Consider the following 14,717-nt stretch of genomic DNA (forward strand, 5'->3'; position numbering starts at 1 on the left):
AATAGAATTAAATGGTGGAAATAATGGTGATGTAAATTAGATTTTTTATGTTTTTATTAACTAAATGGCTGACTGCTTTGTTTTAGTTAAGGCTAATTTAACAGTTAACATTTTATGTAACCAAAAACACACAATTAAATAAGATTTCCACATATTTTGCATAATTTGGCAAAATTACAGCTTGATTGGAAATAACGGCCAGAACAAATTCTCCTCACAAGGGATATTTACCTTGATTTTACTTTGTTTATTTTAATTTCACAAGTCTCATATCTCAAGCATGCTCGTTACATACACTTTTGTCGACTTAACAAGTATACTAACTTTTGAAGGAACTTTATTAGGGGCAATTTATTTTTGGGTGTGATGGAAATGACCCCGTAATTAAAAGAAAAAAGAAAGAAATAATTTTCACTTAATAAATATTGTAATGGTTTATTTCAATCTTCATTTGGATTTTATATATATATATATATATATATATATATATATTATATATATATATATTAAGATTAAGATTAAGATTCAACGTTATTGTCATTGTGCAGTGTACAGGGACAGAGCCAATGAAATGCAGTATATATATATATATATAGGCTATATGAGAGCACAAGCACTAATATAATTTAGGCCTGTCGGTGCTTGTGCTCTCTAGAGATGTGCAGTCAGGTTGAGATATCCATAAAGGCCATCACATCAATGTCACATCAACCTATTTAGAGCGTCACGCAATTTGCGAAACGTATCCTGTGGAGGCACCGTTATCTGAGTCTCGACATAAGTGCATCATGGGAAGGGAGAGGAGTGGACGCGGAGAAAGTTTGGAGAGGAGTGAGAGGAAGAAACTAAATGAGAGGGACACAGCTGAGTGGTCTTGGATGAGAGGATTCTTAAAGAAACAACCGTCTCCATCTTTTGCAAGTGTAGACCGGGGCCGGACCATTTCCCGCTCTTTCTGTCTATGCTTATGGCTTCTGAGTTTCACCCATCATAACTAATCTTTTGGCTGTATGATAAAGCACTCAAGCGGAGGTAACCGGTCTTAAACATGAACCGGGTGAGGAGGTCTGCGGTGAGCGCGATACTGCCGCTGCTTCTTTTTATTTTGTGCACTACTAAGACGAAAGCAGGTAAAGTACATCAATTTAAGATTATTTTTTTATTTGTTGTTCGTAGATGAGTTCATAATCGTTTAATGTCTTACTGTAATGTTTCTCGCCTGTGCACTTGTTGCAGACGCGTTAAGTTGGATAAATGGGTTTAGATGAGGATATATCATAATATTGTACTGTTGTGTTGCCTGTTAAGGCTAATTTGACCACCCTTTTCTCTTCAGTGTTCTTTTTTAAGGTAATATTTTTAATCAGGTGTTTTAAAGGGATAGTTCACCCAAAAATTATCTCAAAATGTATTCACCCTCATGCCATCCCAGATGTGTATTACTTGTATCTTAATATGCAGAACACAAACACATATTTTTAGAGCAATATTTCAGCTCTGTAGTTCAGAACAATGCATTTAAAGGCAGCAAGAATGTAATCCATACAACTCCAGTGGTTTAAAAACCATTAGATGTGTGTGTTTAATCCAGGAGTGTGTGAGAAACAGATCAATATTTAAGTCCCTGCCCAGTAAGTTAAGATATGCACGAAGAATGTGTATCGCCAAAAACAAAAGAAGAATGTGGAAGTGGAGATTGAAAGGAAAAAATGACATAAATATTGATCACTTCAGAAAATAGGGATTTAACCATATGGATTACTTTTATGCTTCCTTTATTTGCTTTTTTCTCTTTAAAAATCTTCATTTGTGTTCTGTAGAAGAAAGAAAGTCGTACACATCTGGGATGGCATGAGGTTGAGCAAATGATGAATTTTTGGGTGATTTTTTCCTTTAAGACAGTTAACAGGCTCATATAGATGGAGTTGTCAGGGGAGGGAAATTCTCCAGCAGGCTGTGATGTCATGATTGAGTTTGCTCGTGACCCGTGCCGCTTTGCTGTGAAACAGTTTAACATTGGCCTGAGACATAGGTCAATGGGTGCTTACTGACCTACTCCAGTAGATTAAAATTCCTGTTTGGCAGTTGGCCAACTGTGCTGCTAAGGTAAAATGTAGTATACATGTCAAAGCCATAACCCCAAAACATGCTTGGTAGATTTTGCTTTGCTTTTGTGGCCGAAGCTATTTTAACTGAAAACTCAATGTGAGGGAGGTCAGGATTATTAGTTAGTACAATAAACAAAAAATGGCAATGGTTGTTATATTATAACATATGTGTATTAATAATGCAAAACATCGGGGCCTTGGTAGCTCAGTGAGTGATGAATGAGTAGAGACGCTGACTACCACACCTGGAGTCATGAGTTTGAATGCAGGGCATACTGAGTGACTCCAGTCAGGCTTCCTAAGCAACCAATTGGCCCGGTTGCTAGGGAGGGTAGATTCGCATGGGGTAACCACCTCGTGGTCGCTATAATGTGGTTCTCACTCTCAGTGGGGAGTGTGGTGAGTTGTGCGTGGATACTGTGGAGAGTAGCGTGAAGCCTCCACACGCGCTATGTCTCCGTGGTAACACGCTCAACAAGCCACGTTATAAGATGCGCTGATTGATGGTCTCAGACGTGGAGGCAACTGAGATTCATCCTCAGCCACCTGGATTGAGCCGAGTCACTATGCTACCACGAGGATTTAGAGCACGTTGGGAATTGGGCATTCCAAACTGGGGAGAAAAGGGGAGAAATAAATAAACAAATAATTAAATAATGCAAAAAATTTGTGGTGGTTATGAATTGGTAATTATGAGTATGACAATTGCTTTCATGTTTCATAATAAAGGTGGCATGTTTATAGTGAGATGATACACACACAATAATAATAATAATAATAATAATAAATAATTTTTTACAGCTACCGATGCGATGCGATTCACCCCTATTACGATGCAGTGCGATCCGATTTTGATTCGATTCAACACAATGATGAATAAGATGCATGAAAAAGAAAATGCTATGGAGTTCAATATGGTACAGATAGTTTGCTTTTATTTCTTTGGTTCAGACACACAGCAAACCATAAATTAACTTAAGTGCCTTCTGACTTCTAATGCATGGACCTTTCACAAACAAGCCTTTGTAGTGCATAAAAACAGATGTTCTTTTCATGTTTTGTCTCCAGTTACACAATTAACAGTGAAACAATTTAAGGATGCTCAGGTATAAACAATGAAGAAATGTTCTGTAACTTGCCAGGCGTGGAGGAGGTATTAGAAGCCCTCGTTCTCTGTAACGCTGAATATCTTTACAAATAAAAAAGGCGATTGCGTCGGTTATTACGTTGGGACGAGCAGAGCTGTTAGCCAGCAAGGAGTAAAAAAAGTGTAATCGTTTGCTCACCCGGCGTCCTGCTAGCAGTACCGCGACTAGTAGCTACAGCTGAATCCAAGGGTGAGGGCGAGGTGTGGGAGGCAGACGTCTATGCACTCTACTAATTATATAAATAAATAGTTTTTTACAGATGCAAATATGTTAGAAACGATGCATCGCGATATAAATGCCAACTTGTATCCAATGCACACTTTTTTAAATCGATGCATCGCATAGTTTACTTTTATGCCGATGCACCGTTGCGAATCGGTGAATCTTACCATCCTTAATGCCTGTATGCACCTCCTACTCTGCCTCTGAGGTTCTGAAACTTTACATGGCCTGATGTGGACTCCCACAAAAGAGCTGCCATGCATGTTCCTTTTGATCCCACTTCAAGTCAGAGACAAATAAGCAAATGAAAGAGTATGTTTGAGAACAGTATGTATGGGAAAGACAGTAGGCCAGTGTGGATGGGAGCTTCCCTCTCTAAACAGACAAGCCTCCCTGCTGCTGGCCATCAGTGCTGCTGTGCTTCCCTCTGAAAACTGTCATCCATCCAGCAACAATACAGACATCTGTCTCACAGAAGCAGAGCTTTATCCTCTTTCTAATATGGCCATATACTGTATTTTAGCATCAGAGGTGTTTTGTTCCTTTAAGAGCAGTGAAGTCCCTATTTACATAATAATACCCATGTAAACTTCACACATTTTTTCCACTTTAGTTTGTATATTTAAATTTGGAAAATTACAATAAGGTTCCATTTATTAAAATGTGTTAACTGTATTAGATAACATGAACTAACACTGAAATTGTTTTTAAAAAAATATTTTTTAAATCTTACTTAATGTTAATTTCAACAGATATTAATAAATGTTTTAAACCAAAAGTTGTATCAAGAAAAGTTGTATAACTAAACATTAGTTAATGCACTATGAATTAACATGAACTAACAATGAACAGTTTTATTTTTATTAACTTACATTAACAAAGATGAATAAATTCTGTAAAAAAATATATATTGTTAATTGTTTGCTCATAATACCTAAAGCATTAACTTGTTAACGAATGGAAACTTATTGTAAAGTGTTACCGATTAATTTAATTAGATGAGCAATGGCAGAAACTCTTAAAGAGAACTTATACTTTTATTTGACTATTTTATATGTTTTATGTAATTATGGTTTAATGGTGAGAGGTGCATATTTTATGTGGCACTAGTGGTACCAAACAGAGTAACTGTCATACTCTGTCTCCCTCATGTTTCCTAGGACTCTTATTTTGAAGTGTATCCCCCGGACTCTGTTACCCAGTATACACTGCCCTCATCAGTAACACATTTTTTATTTTTGTTACTATTACTATTACTATTCTTGTTATTGGTTGTGCCAATGTTGCTATGTTGGGCTGCTCAAACCAACAGAGTACTGTTGAAACAACATGACCACAAGGGAAGTCGGCATGTTGTTTCTGAGTGTACAGACCTGTGGATCAGCCACATTATGCTGACTCACCAACAAGCATCTCGTTTCAGACATTATTGCATCAGCTTTAGTGCTTTTATCTTCACCTGTGTTGCAACCGGAGGCGAGTTGTGCCATCTGCATGAGTGACACGGGTTCTAATATAATTTTTAAACCAGGAAGTAATTGTGTTGACATAATCAATTACGAGTACGATTTGGAGGGTGTATTTTTCCCTCTAACATTATATTTTTTCTCCACTGATGGATGTGGTTGGGAGGCTCATTCTTCAATGTGTTATATCCTGTACTGCTGAAAGCAACTCACTTCACAACTCGTTGTTCGCGCCAATCTGTAGACATTTTACCCAGGAAAATGGAGCTCACATGTGTCCATACACCCAACTTCACTTACCACTTCAGCCACTAGGGGCAGTGTTTCAATTTTGGTAAGCACAGACCTATTTCAGCTAAAGAAACTCAACATACTGTTTTGGATTTCACTATTTGATCAGTCTGGTTGAAAGCACCACAAAACCACATTAATGACACTCTTCAGAAATCAACCTACGAAATTATAGTTGTTTCATACATTAAGCTAAGATAGGAGAAAGTACATCTAAGTACATCGAAAAAATTACTCAGTTCCTTTAAGGTTTAATGCAGATTAATGACGATAAATCATAAATAAGTCAGGTCAAGTTGAGAGACTAATTACAGTTCCAATAATTGTGTGTTTCTCTGGACCCCAGAATACTAAGATTTGTTTTTGAGTATGGCTGGAAGAAGCAGCAGTGTTCAGTAAGGGATGGAGAGATGCAGGTGTTTCCTTAGTAGACAGCTATAGTCTGTCAAGCTGTGTATCTCACAGTGAGCAAATATCAGCAGAACAAACATCTGAAAGCCCACATACTGCTCTCAACGCCATAAAAAATTGAACAGACTTCCAAATATTTGAGATGGCTTGAAAAAGATCCAGTCTCAAAACTTATTCATGGATGTGCTCCAAGCTCAAAATGTTGGTTGAACATTTTGTCTGTCAGTTTCATTTACCGTTAACTTAAAGGGCGTTTATTTGAGAGATTTCAGTTGATGATTTCCATGTATAAACAAAACATACAAGAATTTTATGAAAGATTCAAATTGGATCCAACACAAAACCGAGGGATAAGTACATTTTGTATTATACAAACATTTAATGTAAAATATAGTAGTGTTAAAGGGATAGTTCAACCAAAAATGAAAATTCAGTCATCATTTGCGTTTGTTTCATACCTTGGTCCCCATTCACTTTCTTTGTATGGAAAAAATTTATGAAAGCAATGAAAGTGAATGGCAACAAAGACTAATATGTCTGACATTATCTTTTTGTGGTCCAAATAAGAAAGATAGTCATACTTGTTTAGAATAACTTGATGACTAAATGATGAGACAAATTTTATTTTTGAGTGAACTATCACTTTAAACAGGATCCAACACAAAACAGAAGGAAATACAACATTTTGAAACATGATCTGTGTTAAAGTGTTTGTAACTAGAGATTGACCATGGCTGAGGAGTGGTGGGCTGGAAGATTGTTTTTGTGCCTTTGGGCATGTTTGAGTTGTTTTGTCCTCTCTATCTTCGCTTCATTGCTTCTGCTGTCTACAAGGTTGGGCTCCAGGCCCCTTGAGTTCAGAGGTTAGGGCCAGTGAATTTGATTATATCCAGCCTCAGAAGGGTGTTAAATGTTTGTTTTTCCCCACAGATTCAGACACCTACAGATATCTGTCTCCAGTTGTGCATAAAATTATACTATTGTTTAATTATATTTAAAGGTTCACCCCAAAAATGTTTATTCTCTCATCATTTACTCACCCTCATGCCATTCCAGATGTGTATGACTTTGTTTCATCTGCCGAACACAAACAAAGATTTTTAGAAGAATATTTCAGCTCTGTAGGTCCATTCAATACTTGTGAATACAAGTGTCAAAAATGTTATGCTCCAAAAAGCACATAAAGGCAGCATAAAAGTAATCTTTACGACTCAAGTGTTTTAATCTATATCTTCAGAAGTGATATGATTTGTGTGGGTGAGAAACAGATCAATATTTAAGTAAATTTTAGCCTCCCTGCCCAGTAGGGGGCGATATGCATGAAGAATGTGAATCACCAAAAACACAAGAAGAATGTGGAAGTGAAAGTTAAAGTGGAGATTGACTGAGCAGTGAGGAGAATTTACAGTAAAACTGGACTTAAAAATGTATCTGTTTCTCACCCACACCTATCATATCACTTCTGAATTCATGGATTAAAACACTGGAGTTTTATGGATTCCTTTATGCTGCTTTATGCGATATTTGGAGCTTTAGAGTTTTGGAACCCATTCCATGCATTGCATGGACCAAAACAGCTTAGAAAATCTTCTAAAAGTCTTAATTTGAGTTCAGCAGATAAAGGAAAATCACACACATTTGGGATGGAATAAGGGTGAGTAAATAATGAGATAAATTAAATTTTTGGGTGAACTGTTCCTTTAAGTTAATTGTTTAGAATTGATTCTGGCTCTGTACATAAGGTTGTGGTAATACGTTTCCACATGAGTCATACTCACAGTGTGGTAAATATTCCTGCGGTCTGTAGCTTTACATTGTGAATGGATATACACAGAGTGATGAAAACCAAAGGGAGTTCCCTCAAATTATGGTTTATTTGCAGCTAATAATTTAGCCAAGACTCCTGTCCCCAGTGACTCAAGTTCAGTGATACATGCATGAGACAATATGAGTACTGTGGACATGTTAGCAAAACATTGGTTGATACTCTAGTGTAGCCAACATAAACCAAAATGTATAATGTTACATATGTTTGCGCTTATTGTAAACACATTAAATCTGTAACAAGATGTAGTGCAGAATTTAGCCAAAGCACTTTACTAGTCAATTTAAAGTTTGATTGGATAGAGTGGAATGTTAATCTTATATTGCACTATAAATATTCATAAATTTTTTACTACTAATTTTTTTGAAAATTGGATAATAAGTTAATGATTCACAGTCTGGAAAGCTGGCAGCATTGCTGACAGGGTTTTGTAATGCATAGAGACATTCCTGTCAACATGATCGTGACCTTAACAAGTTTGCTGTAGAATATTCCAGTATCCTGATATTGATCCCATTCTGCAGAGGTAATAACAGACATTTTTGCATCAGTTAAAATGTGTTTACATTTTTCTGTGGCGCTAATGATAGCATGTTGCACAAGCAGCCTCTGAGACTCAGGTTCTGGTCCCATGGAAACCAGGAAGTAATTGTGTTCACCTTAACAATAATGAGTGCACTTAGGGGCCTGGGTAGCTCAGCGAACATTGACGCTGACTACCACCCATGGAGTCGCAAGTTTGAATCCAGGGCGTGCTGAGTGACTCCAGCCAGGTCTCCTAAGCCCAAAATTCCAACCAAGATTGTCAGGTATGCTGTGGAAAATTATCAAATCCCACAAAAAATAAATAAATGCTTAAAAAAAATATATAATTTCAGGGAACCATTTTGAAACCATAATCGGTCTCTTTTGTGATTATGAAGAGCAAAGATTAATGTGAAAATTGACATTTTCACATTAATTTCATTTGACTCACGTCAGCTCTGCAGAATACATTGAAGTCTATGAAGTGACGTCACACCCGTCACAAAGTGTTTTTCACACCCACGTCTTTGCTTCACCAATAATGTCCTTGAGAGTACTAAGCAACAAGAAATATAAAAAAAAATATTTTAATTACATTTCCTTAGTTTAGGAATATCAGAGACCCCAGTTTTTGAACGAATTTAAATTCACCAAGAAAACGCTTCGACCTAAACATAAACGAGTCCTTTTATTACTTTCTGCTATCAAAGTAATTAATTAATTCACTCATTATGAGTGCACTCTGGTGATTGTATTTTGCCTCTAAGATTGAATTTTTACTCCACTGATGCTGAGGTTTAGCATAGAGGTTTGAGTTATAAACCCAGCTAGAGTAGAGTTAATAAAATATTAATTCCTGTTGACTGTATTACATAATTTACAACTAAAAACAACTAGCTTTTGCCGCCAACATGTGGACATTTCACTCGGAAACTGGAGCTCACATGTGCTAAGACATTCAACAGCACTTCCAGCTTCGGCCACTGGGGGCAGTTCATCGAATTTCAGTAAGCACAGACCAATTTCAGCTGAAAAACCTTCAACCTACTGTCACCGAATTCACTGTGAGATCAGTCTATTCCTGGTAAAGCATGGTACCAAAAATGTGTTTAGAAGGTGAGCAGGTTCACTCATTTTTACACATTTACAGTATGTTGAAATTGCTACAGTTCAGTGCAAGAGGAGGAGCAGCAGAGTGCTTTGTGTTCAAGTTATATAAATCTGTTAAAATCGTTTAGTGGTTATTTGAGGTTGGAAAGCAGCCACTACTGTATAAACCCCACAGATATGCCAGAAAGCCACACCAAGACAGGTATAGGTGACATAGCTACTGGTAGAACTGCGAGAGCAGCACTTGGCTGAATCGTACATGTGAATAAAACACACAGGTAGCTCTGCCTTGAGTCACACAGTTCCTGATGAATGCAATTTGTAAACTTGGCTCAGATTTGGCAGATGGCTGCAGTACAGAATATACAGCGCATCAGCATGTTGCTTCTGGACTGGCTCCTGATCTCCAACATGGCATCCAGCCACCTGCCCCAGGCTCCTTTATGATGCTTGGGGAGGAACATTCCCTAGTGCTGAGAAAAGAGCTCAGTGCAGAGGGGCATGTTTTGTAAAGGATTTGTTAACTGGGAAACAGGGTTTATTTTGGGCATGTGTTACCATTTATTTACTCTCCTATCCCTGTTCTGATGAAACCCTTGTAATCACATAGCTTTTTTGACCATTTTAGGTTATTCTGGTGGCATAATTGTCTGTTTTCCCAAGCAATATTTCAAACATTGGTATTTTTTCTTCATAGCTGATTGTAGTTCATTTGGGATGTTATTGGTTTAATGTCACAAATGTTCCTAAGAGGTATGATCGCGGTCTATGTCTCGGATGCTTTGTTTTGAGAGCATTCAAGAAAATGTTCACACTGTATCTTGGGGATTTTCTGAAAGAATTCTCATTCACAGGAGGCATTTCAACTCCTGTTCTCAAGCCATCAGGCCGCTGTTATTACCATCATGTGAATTTGTCTGAGGTCAGAGGGCAGATATTTATTAACAGTGCAGTGTTTGAGCTATTCCCTCTAGAATTTCATTCTATGTGTTTGGTCAACAAGGTCTATTTTCTCTTATGGCTTTCAGCTCAATGTGTGAAATATAAGTGGGTAGTTGACATGACATGCCAAGCAGTGACAGAAGTGTGCAGTGCTATTCTTTATCTAAAACTATTTGAAAAAGCAATTTTCTGATGTTTGTGTATGAAACATACACATTTTTTACTTAATATTAATGACATAGAGATACTACAATAAGTATTTGTACTTTTAAAAAATAAGTTTTTCACACCACAGGACTATTTATATGAGCTGCAAAAGGCTCAAAGGTAATAAGTGAAAAACTTAAAATAAATGTGACTAGTTCCAGCTCATTACACATTCCCATTAATATATACATTCTAATCTAAAATCCTGATGCCCATGTTTATACTGTTCTATTCAACTTGGTCTCAAACATTCACTTTTGTCTACCTACATTTTGCTAAATTATTTTTATGCGCCTTGTTGTACATCCCGTGACAGTTTCCTGCTGAAATGAACACTAGAGGCGCTACAACAATAAGTACTTTTATTAAGTAAAATGGCTGATTATCTGTTCATAAATACATACTTTTCACCCTGTTCCTCACACATTGCTTATGATATCAAAAAGCTCTTATCATTGCGTATTATAGTTGCATTACATCCATATGCATACGTTATCAACTCCATTTACTGGCTTGTCCAAATGCGATTACATTTTGTGGTAGCTCAACTCATAGAGCATTGCACTTGTGACAGAAAGGATCAGGACACAAGTCCTAAAGAGCACACAAGTCAACATGTGAGTCAGACTCAGAAGGGTTATAGAAGCACCACAAAATTATGTTGCTGCTTCAGTAATTGCATTTTTCTACTCACATTCTGACACTATTTGTTAAGTTTCAGTTAAGTGTAGGGTAGGGAGGTCGGTTTTGTTGACTTAAAACTTGATAGAGCATTAACATGAAAAACCTCATCTGTTTTTCATCTCAAATTTGCATTTTATGATACTATCAGGTTTAGGTTTAGAATTTAGTCTAGGGAAGTCAGTTTTGCTGATTTAAAACTAAATAGAGCATTAAAGGTGCACTCAATATTTTTTCCCCCCATTAAAAATGTTTTACTCCTAAAGAAATTAATTGTAATTTTGAAACATGTATAAAATCATGAGAACTAACATGAGATGAAGACTCGTATCACTAACCTTATACACTCACCTAAAGGATTATTAGGAACACCATACTAATACTGTGTTTGACCCCCTTTCGCCTTCAGAACTGCCTTAATTCTACGTGGCATTGATTCAACAAGGTGCTGAAAGCATTCTTTAGAAATGTTGGCCCATATTGATAGGATAGCATCTTGCAGTTGATGGAGATTTGTGGGATGCACATCCAGGGCACGAAGCTCCCATTCCACCGCATCCCAAAGATGCTCTATTGGGTTGAGATCTGGTGACTGTGGGGGCCATTTTAGTACAGTGAACTCATTGTCATGTTCAAGAAACCAATTTGAAATGATTCGAGCTTTGTGACATGGTGCATTATCCTGCTGGAAGTAGCCATTAGAGGATGGGTACATGGTGGCCATAAAGGGATGGACATGGTCAGAAACAATGCTCAGGTAGGCCGTGGCATTTAAACGATGCCCAATTGGCACTAAGGGGCCTAAAGTGTGCCAAGAAAACATCCCCACACCATTACACTACCACCACCAGCCTGCACAGTGGTAACAAGGCATGATGGATCCATCTGTCCAATTTTGGTGAGCTCTTGCAAATTGTAGCCTCTTTTTCCTATTTGTAGTGGAGATGAGTGGTACCCGGTGGGGTCTTCTGCTGTTGTAGCCCATCCGCCTCAAGGTTGTGCGTGTTGTGGCTTCACAAATGCTTTGCTGCATACCTCGGTTGTAACGAGTGGTTATTTCAGGCAAAGTTGCTTTTCTATCAGCTTGAATCAGTCGGCCCATTCTCCTCTGACCTCTAGCATCAACAAGGCATTTTCGCCCACAGGACTGCCGCATACTGGATGTTTTTCCCTTTTCACACCATTCTTTGTAAACCCTAGAAATGGTTGTGCGTGAAAATCCCTGTAACTGAGCAGATTGTGAAATACTCAGACCGGCCCGTCTGGCACCAACAACCATGCCACGCTCAAAATTGCTTTAATCACCTTTCTTTCCCATTCTGACATTCAGTTTGGAGTTCAGGAGATTGTCTTGACCAGGACCACACCCCTAAATGCATTGAAGCAACTGCCATGTGATTGGTTGATTAGATAATTGCATTAATGAGAAATTGAACAGGTGTTCCTAATAATCCTTTAGGTGAGTGTAAAAGCTGTTTTATTCTACATGAGGCAGGGGTGCCCTCATGGGGGCTGCCATTTTAATATCACATGGCCAACTGAATACTTTACTCTTAAAGGGATAGTTCACCCAAAAATTTTAATTCTCTCACGATTTACTCACCTTTAAGCCATCCTAGATGTTTATGGCGTTCCTTCTTCAGCAGAACCAAAATGAAGAATTTGACAAGCCCATTTCAGCTCTGTTTGTCCATACAACGCATGTAAATGGCTGCCATCAGGCTCCTGGCTGTTTGAAGTTCCAAAAGGCATATTTAGGCAGCATAAATGTAATCCACATGTCTCCAGTCAATCAAATAATGTATTTTGAAGCAAATCGATACATTTGTGAAAGAAACAAATTGATAATGAAAGTCATACACATCTGGAATGGCTTAAAGGTAAGTAAATCATTAGATAATTTACATTTTTGGGTCAACTAACCCTTTAAACTCGTTTAAACTGACTTGTTATTTGATTCTTGGATTAAATGAATCATGGCTGACTGAATAGTGAAGTTCTACAATGGCATCTGAAACTAAAAACTATTGATTTTTAATGATGCTGCATCCACACCACTATCCTACTGTGTCACTATCCAAGTTGACACGAATACTAAGTTACTAAGTGCACCTTTAACCTTAAAAACCTCATCTGTTTGGGAATTTTTTATTTTGTTATGTACTATGTGCTAAGATGAACTAACAATGAACCATTGCATTCTGATTAACTAACAGAAGCACAGATTAATTAATTTCATTCAGTTCATTGTTTGGTCATGATACCTAATTAATAAACACATTTTAACAACAGAGTCGGTCCTAGCCTTTTGGGGGCCCTAAGCAAAAACTTGTGTGGGGGCCCCCTTCAATATATTCATAACACTACTTACAATGTCTTTGACAGTGTGGGGGCAGATCAGGGGCCCTAGTTTGCAGATAAGGAGGATCGGCACTGGTTAACAAATGGAACATTATTGTCAATTGTCACCCACATTTTATATGTGCCTGTTATTTGTCAGCTACCCAACCACACACCTTGTATAACAATCCATTTGATTGTCATTCTGTGTAACATCTTGTTTAGATCATATCCTTTCTGATCAAACTACTGCATTTTTCATTGGCTTTGTCAGGGATAAATGCTTGTTTTTTTAGACTTGGCGATTGACTGGTTCTGGATTAGAGAGCAGTCTTAAAATATTGTTTTTGGTCACTGAGATATTTTCAGTTTCATAGTGTCTGATGTTTGCTGAGTCCTACCAGTTTCTTGTGATAATAAGGCCTATTATGTCACAGATTATTTGGCTGCTCAGACATCTAAACACCACTGCCATACTGACCTGTTTCTGCATGTGAAGTGTGTGTGTAAATGTACATTATGTGTTATTTAAAAGAGAGCATAGGAGCAGTGTATAGAAAGGGAAGTAAACAGACATAGACACACTCGATTTGCTGTATTCTACCAATCATCCGTATGACAGTTGCTTTCAGTGATGTATTTGCTTACATAGACACATTTACTGAACTGTCAAATACATTTCACGTCAGATTGATGTGCCTTAAATCAGTGACCATTAACAGATGTGGCAGCATTTATAGATGTTTGTGTGACAGTGGGCATTAAGCTGAAAACTTAATTTATTTACAAGGTCTGTGTAATGTAATATATAGGATTTGAATTGACACAGCCCTGTTTGAGGAATCTTTAAAGAGTACCTGTTGTTTTCAGTTGTGTTTGAGTCTCGCCTGTATTTTAGCAGTGCCTTTTTACAAGTCTGTTACCATTCTTTGAGTCAGCTCAGAATAAAGGCATCCGCTAAACAAAATAAATAATGCCATAAAATTCAGTTCTCTTTTTCAACAGGCAGTCGCTTGGCACAGACAAACTCTTCCCACATGTTTAATTAACAAAGGAGAGAAAGGAGGGCCGTGGAAACAGGAGGGCAATTTAAATTTAGGATCCTCATTCTGCCACACATGCCAGAGTTGTGGTTAAGCAACCCTCGCTCAAAAGACACCCCACAGGTTGCTACAGCCTCGTCAGATAAAACCCTCATTCCCATTCTATGTTATTATAGATTCATTAAATTATAGATTTATAACATGATTTTCTAAGACTCTTTTGATTTTTTTTTATAAAGTGTACTTTCTGTTGAATACATTTCATGTGATTGTAAACATCAGATCGAGGTATGGCACTATAGGAGCCCTTTTTGTTTGTTTTTTAGAAGAGGCATTGGCAGGTGTCAGCTGTCAGGTGCGTTTTTAACTGTCTCAGGCTAGACTGTGTTTTAACTCAA

General features: G+C 37.6%; 1 protein-coding gene across 1 annotated transcript in view; it reads left to right on the forward strand.

Annotated features, from left to right (window-relative positions):
* The first annotated feature begins 851 nt into the window (after positions 1-851).
* The window catches only part of LOC127648398 (collagen alpha-1(XI) chain-like), an 80,756-nt gene continuing 66,890 nt past the window's right edge, over positions 852-14,717 (forward strand). The window contains exon 1 of the mRNA XM_052133063.1: positions 852-1,130. Within this exon, the coding sequence (XP_051989023.1) occupies positions 1,049-1,130 (82 nt within the window). The 5' untranslated portion in view covers positions 852-1,048. The remainder of the gene's footprint in view (positions 1,131-14,717) is intronic.

This window comes from Xyrauchen texanus, chromosome 8 (assembly GCF_025860055.1).
Source record: "Xyrauchen texanus isolate HMW12.3.18 chromosome 8, RBS_HiC_50CHRs, whole genome shotgun sequence".
In the NCBI taxonomy this organism is placed as follows: domain Eukaryota; kingdom Metazoa; phylum Chordata; class Actinopteri; order Cypriniformes; family Catostomidae; genus Xyrauchen; species Xyrauchen texanus.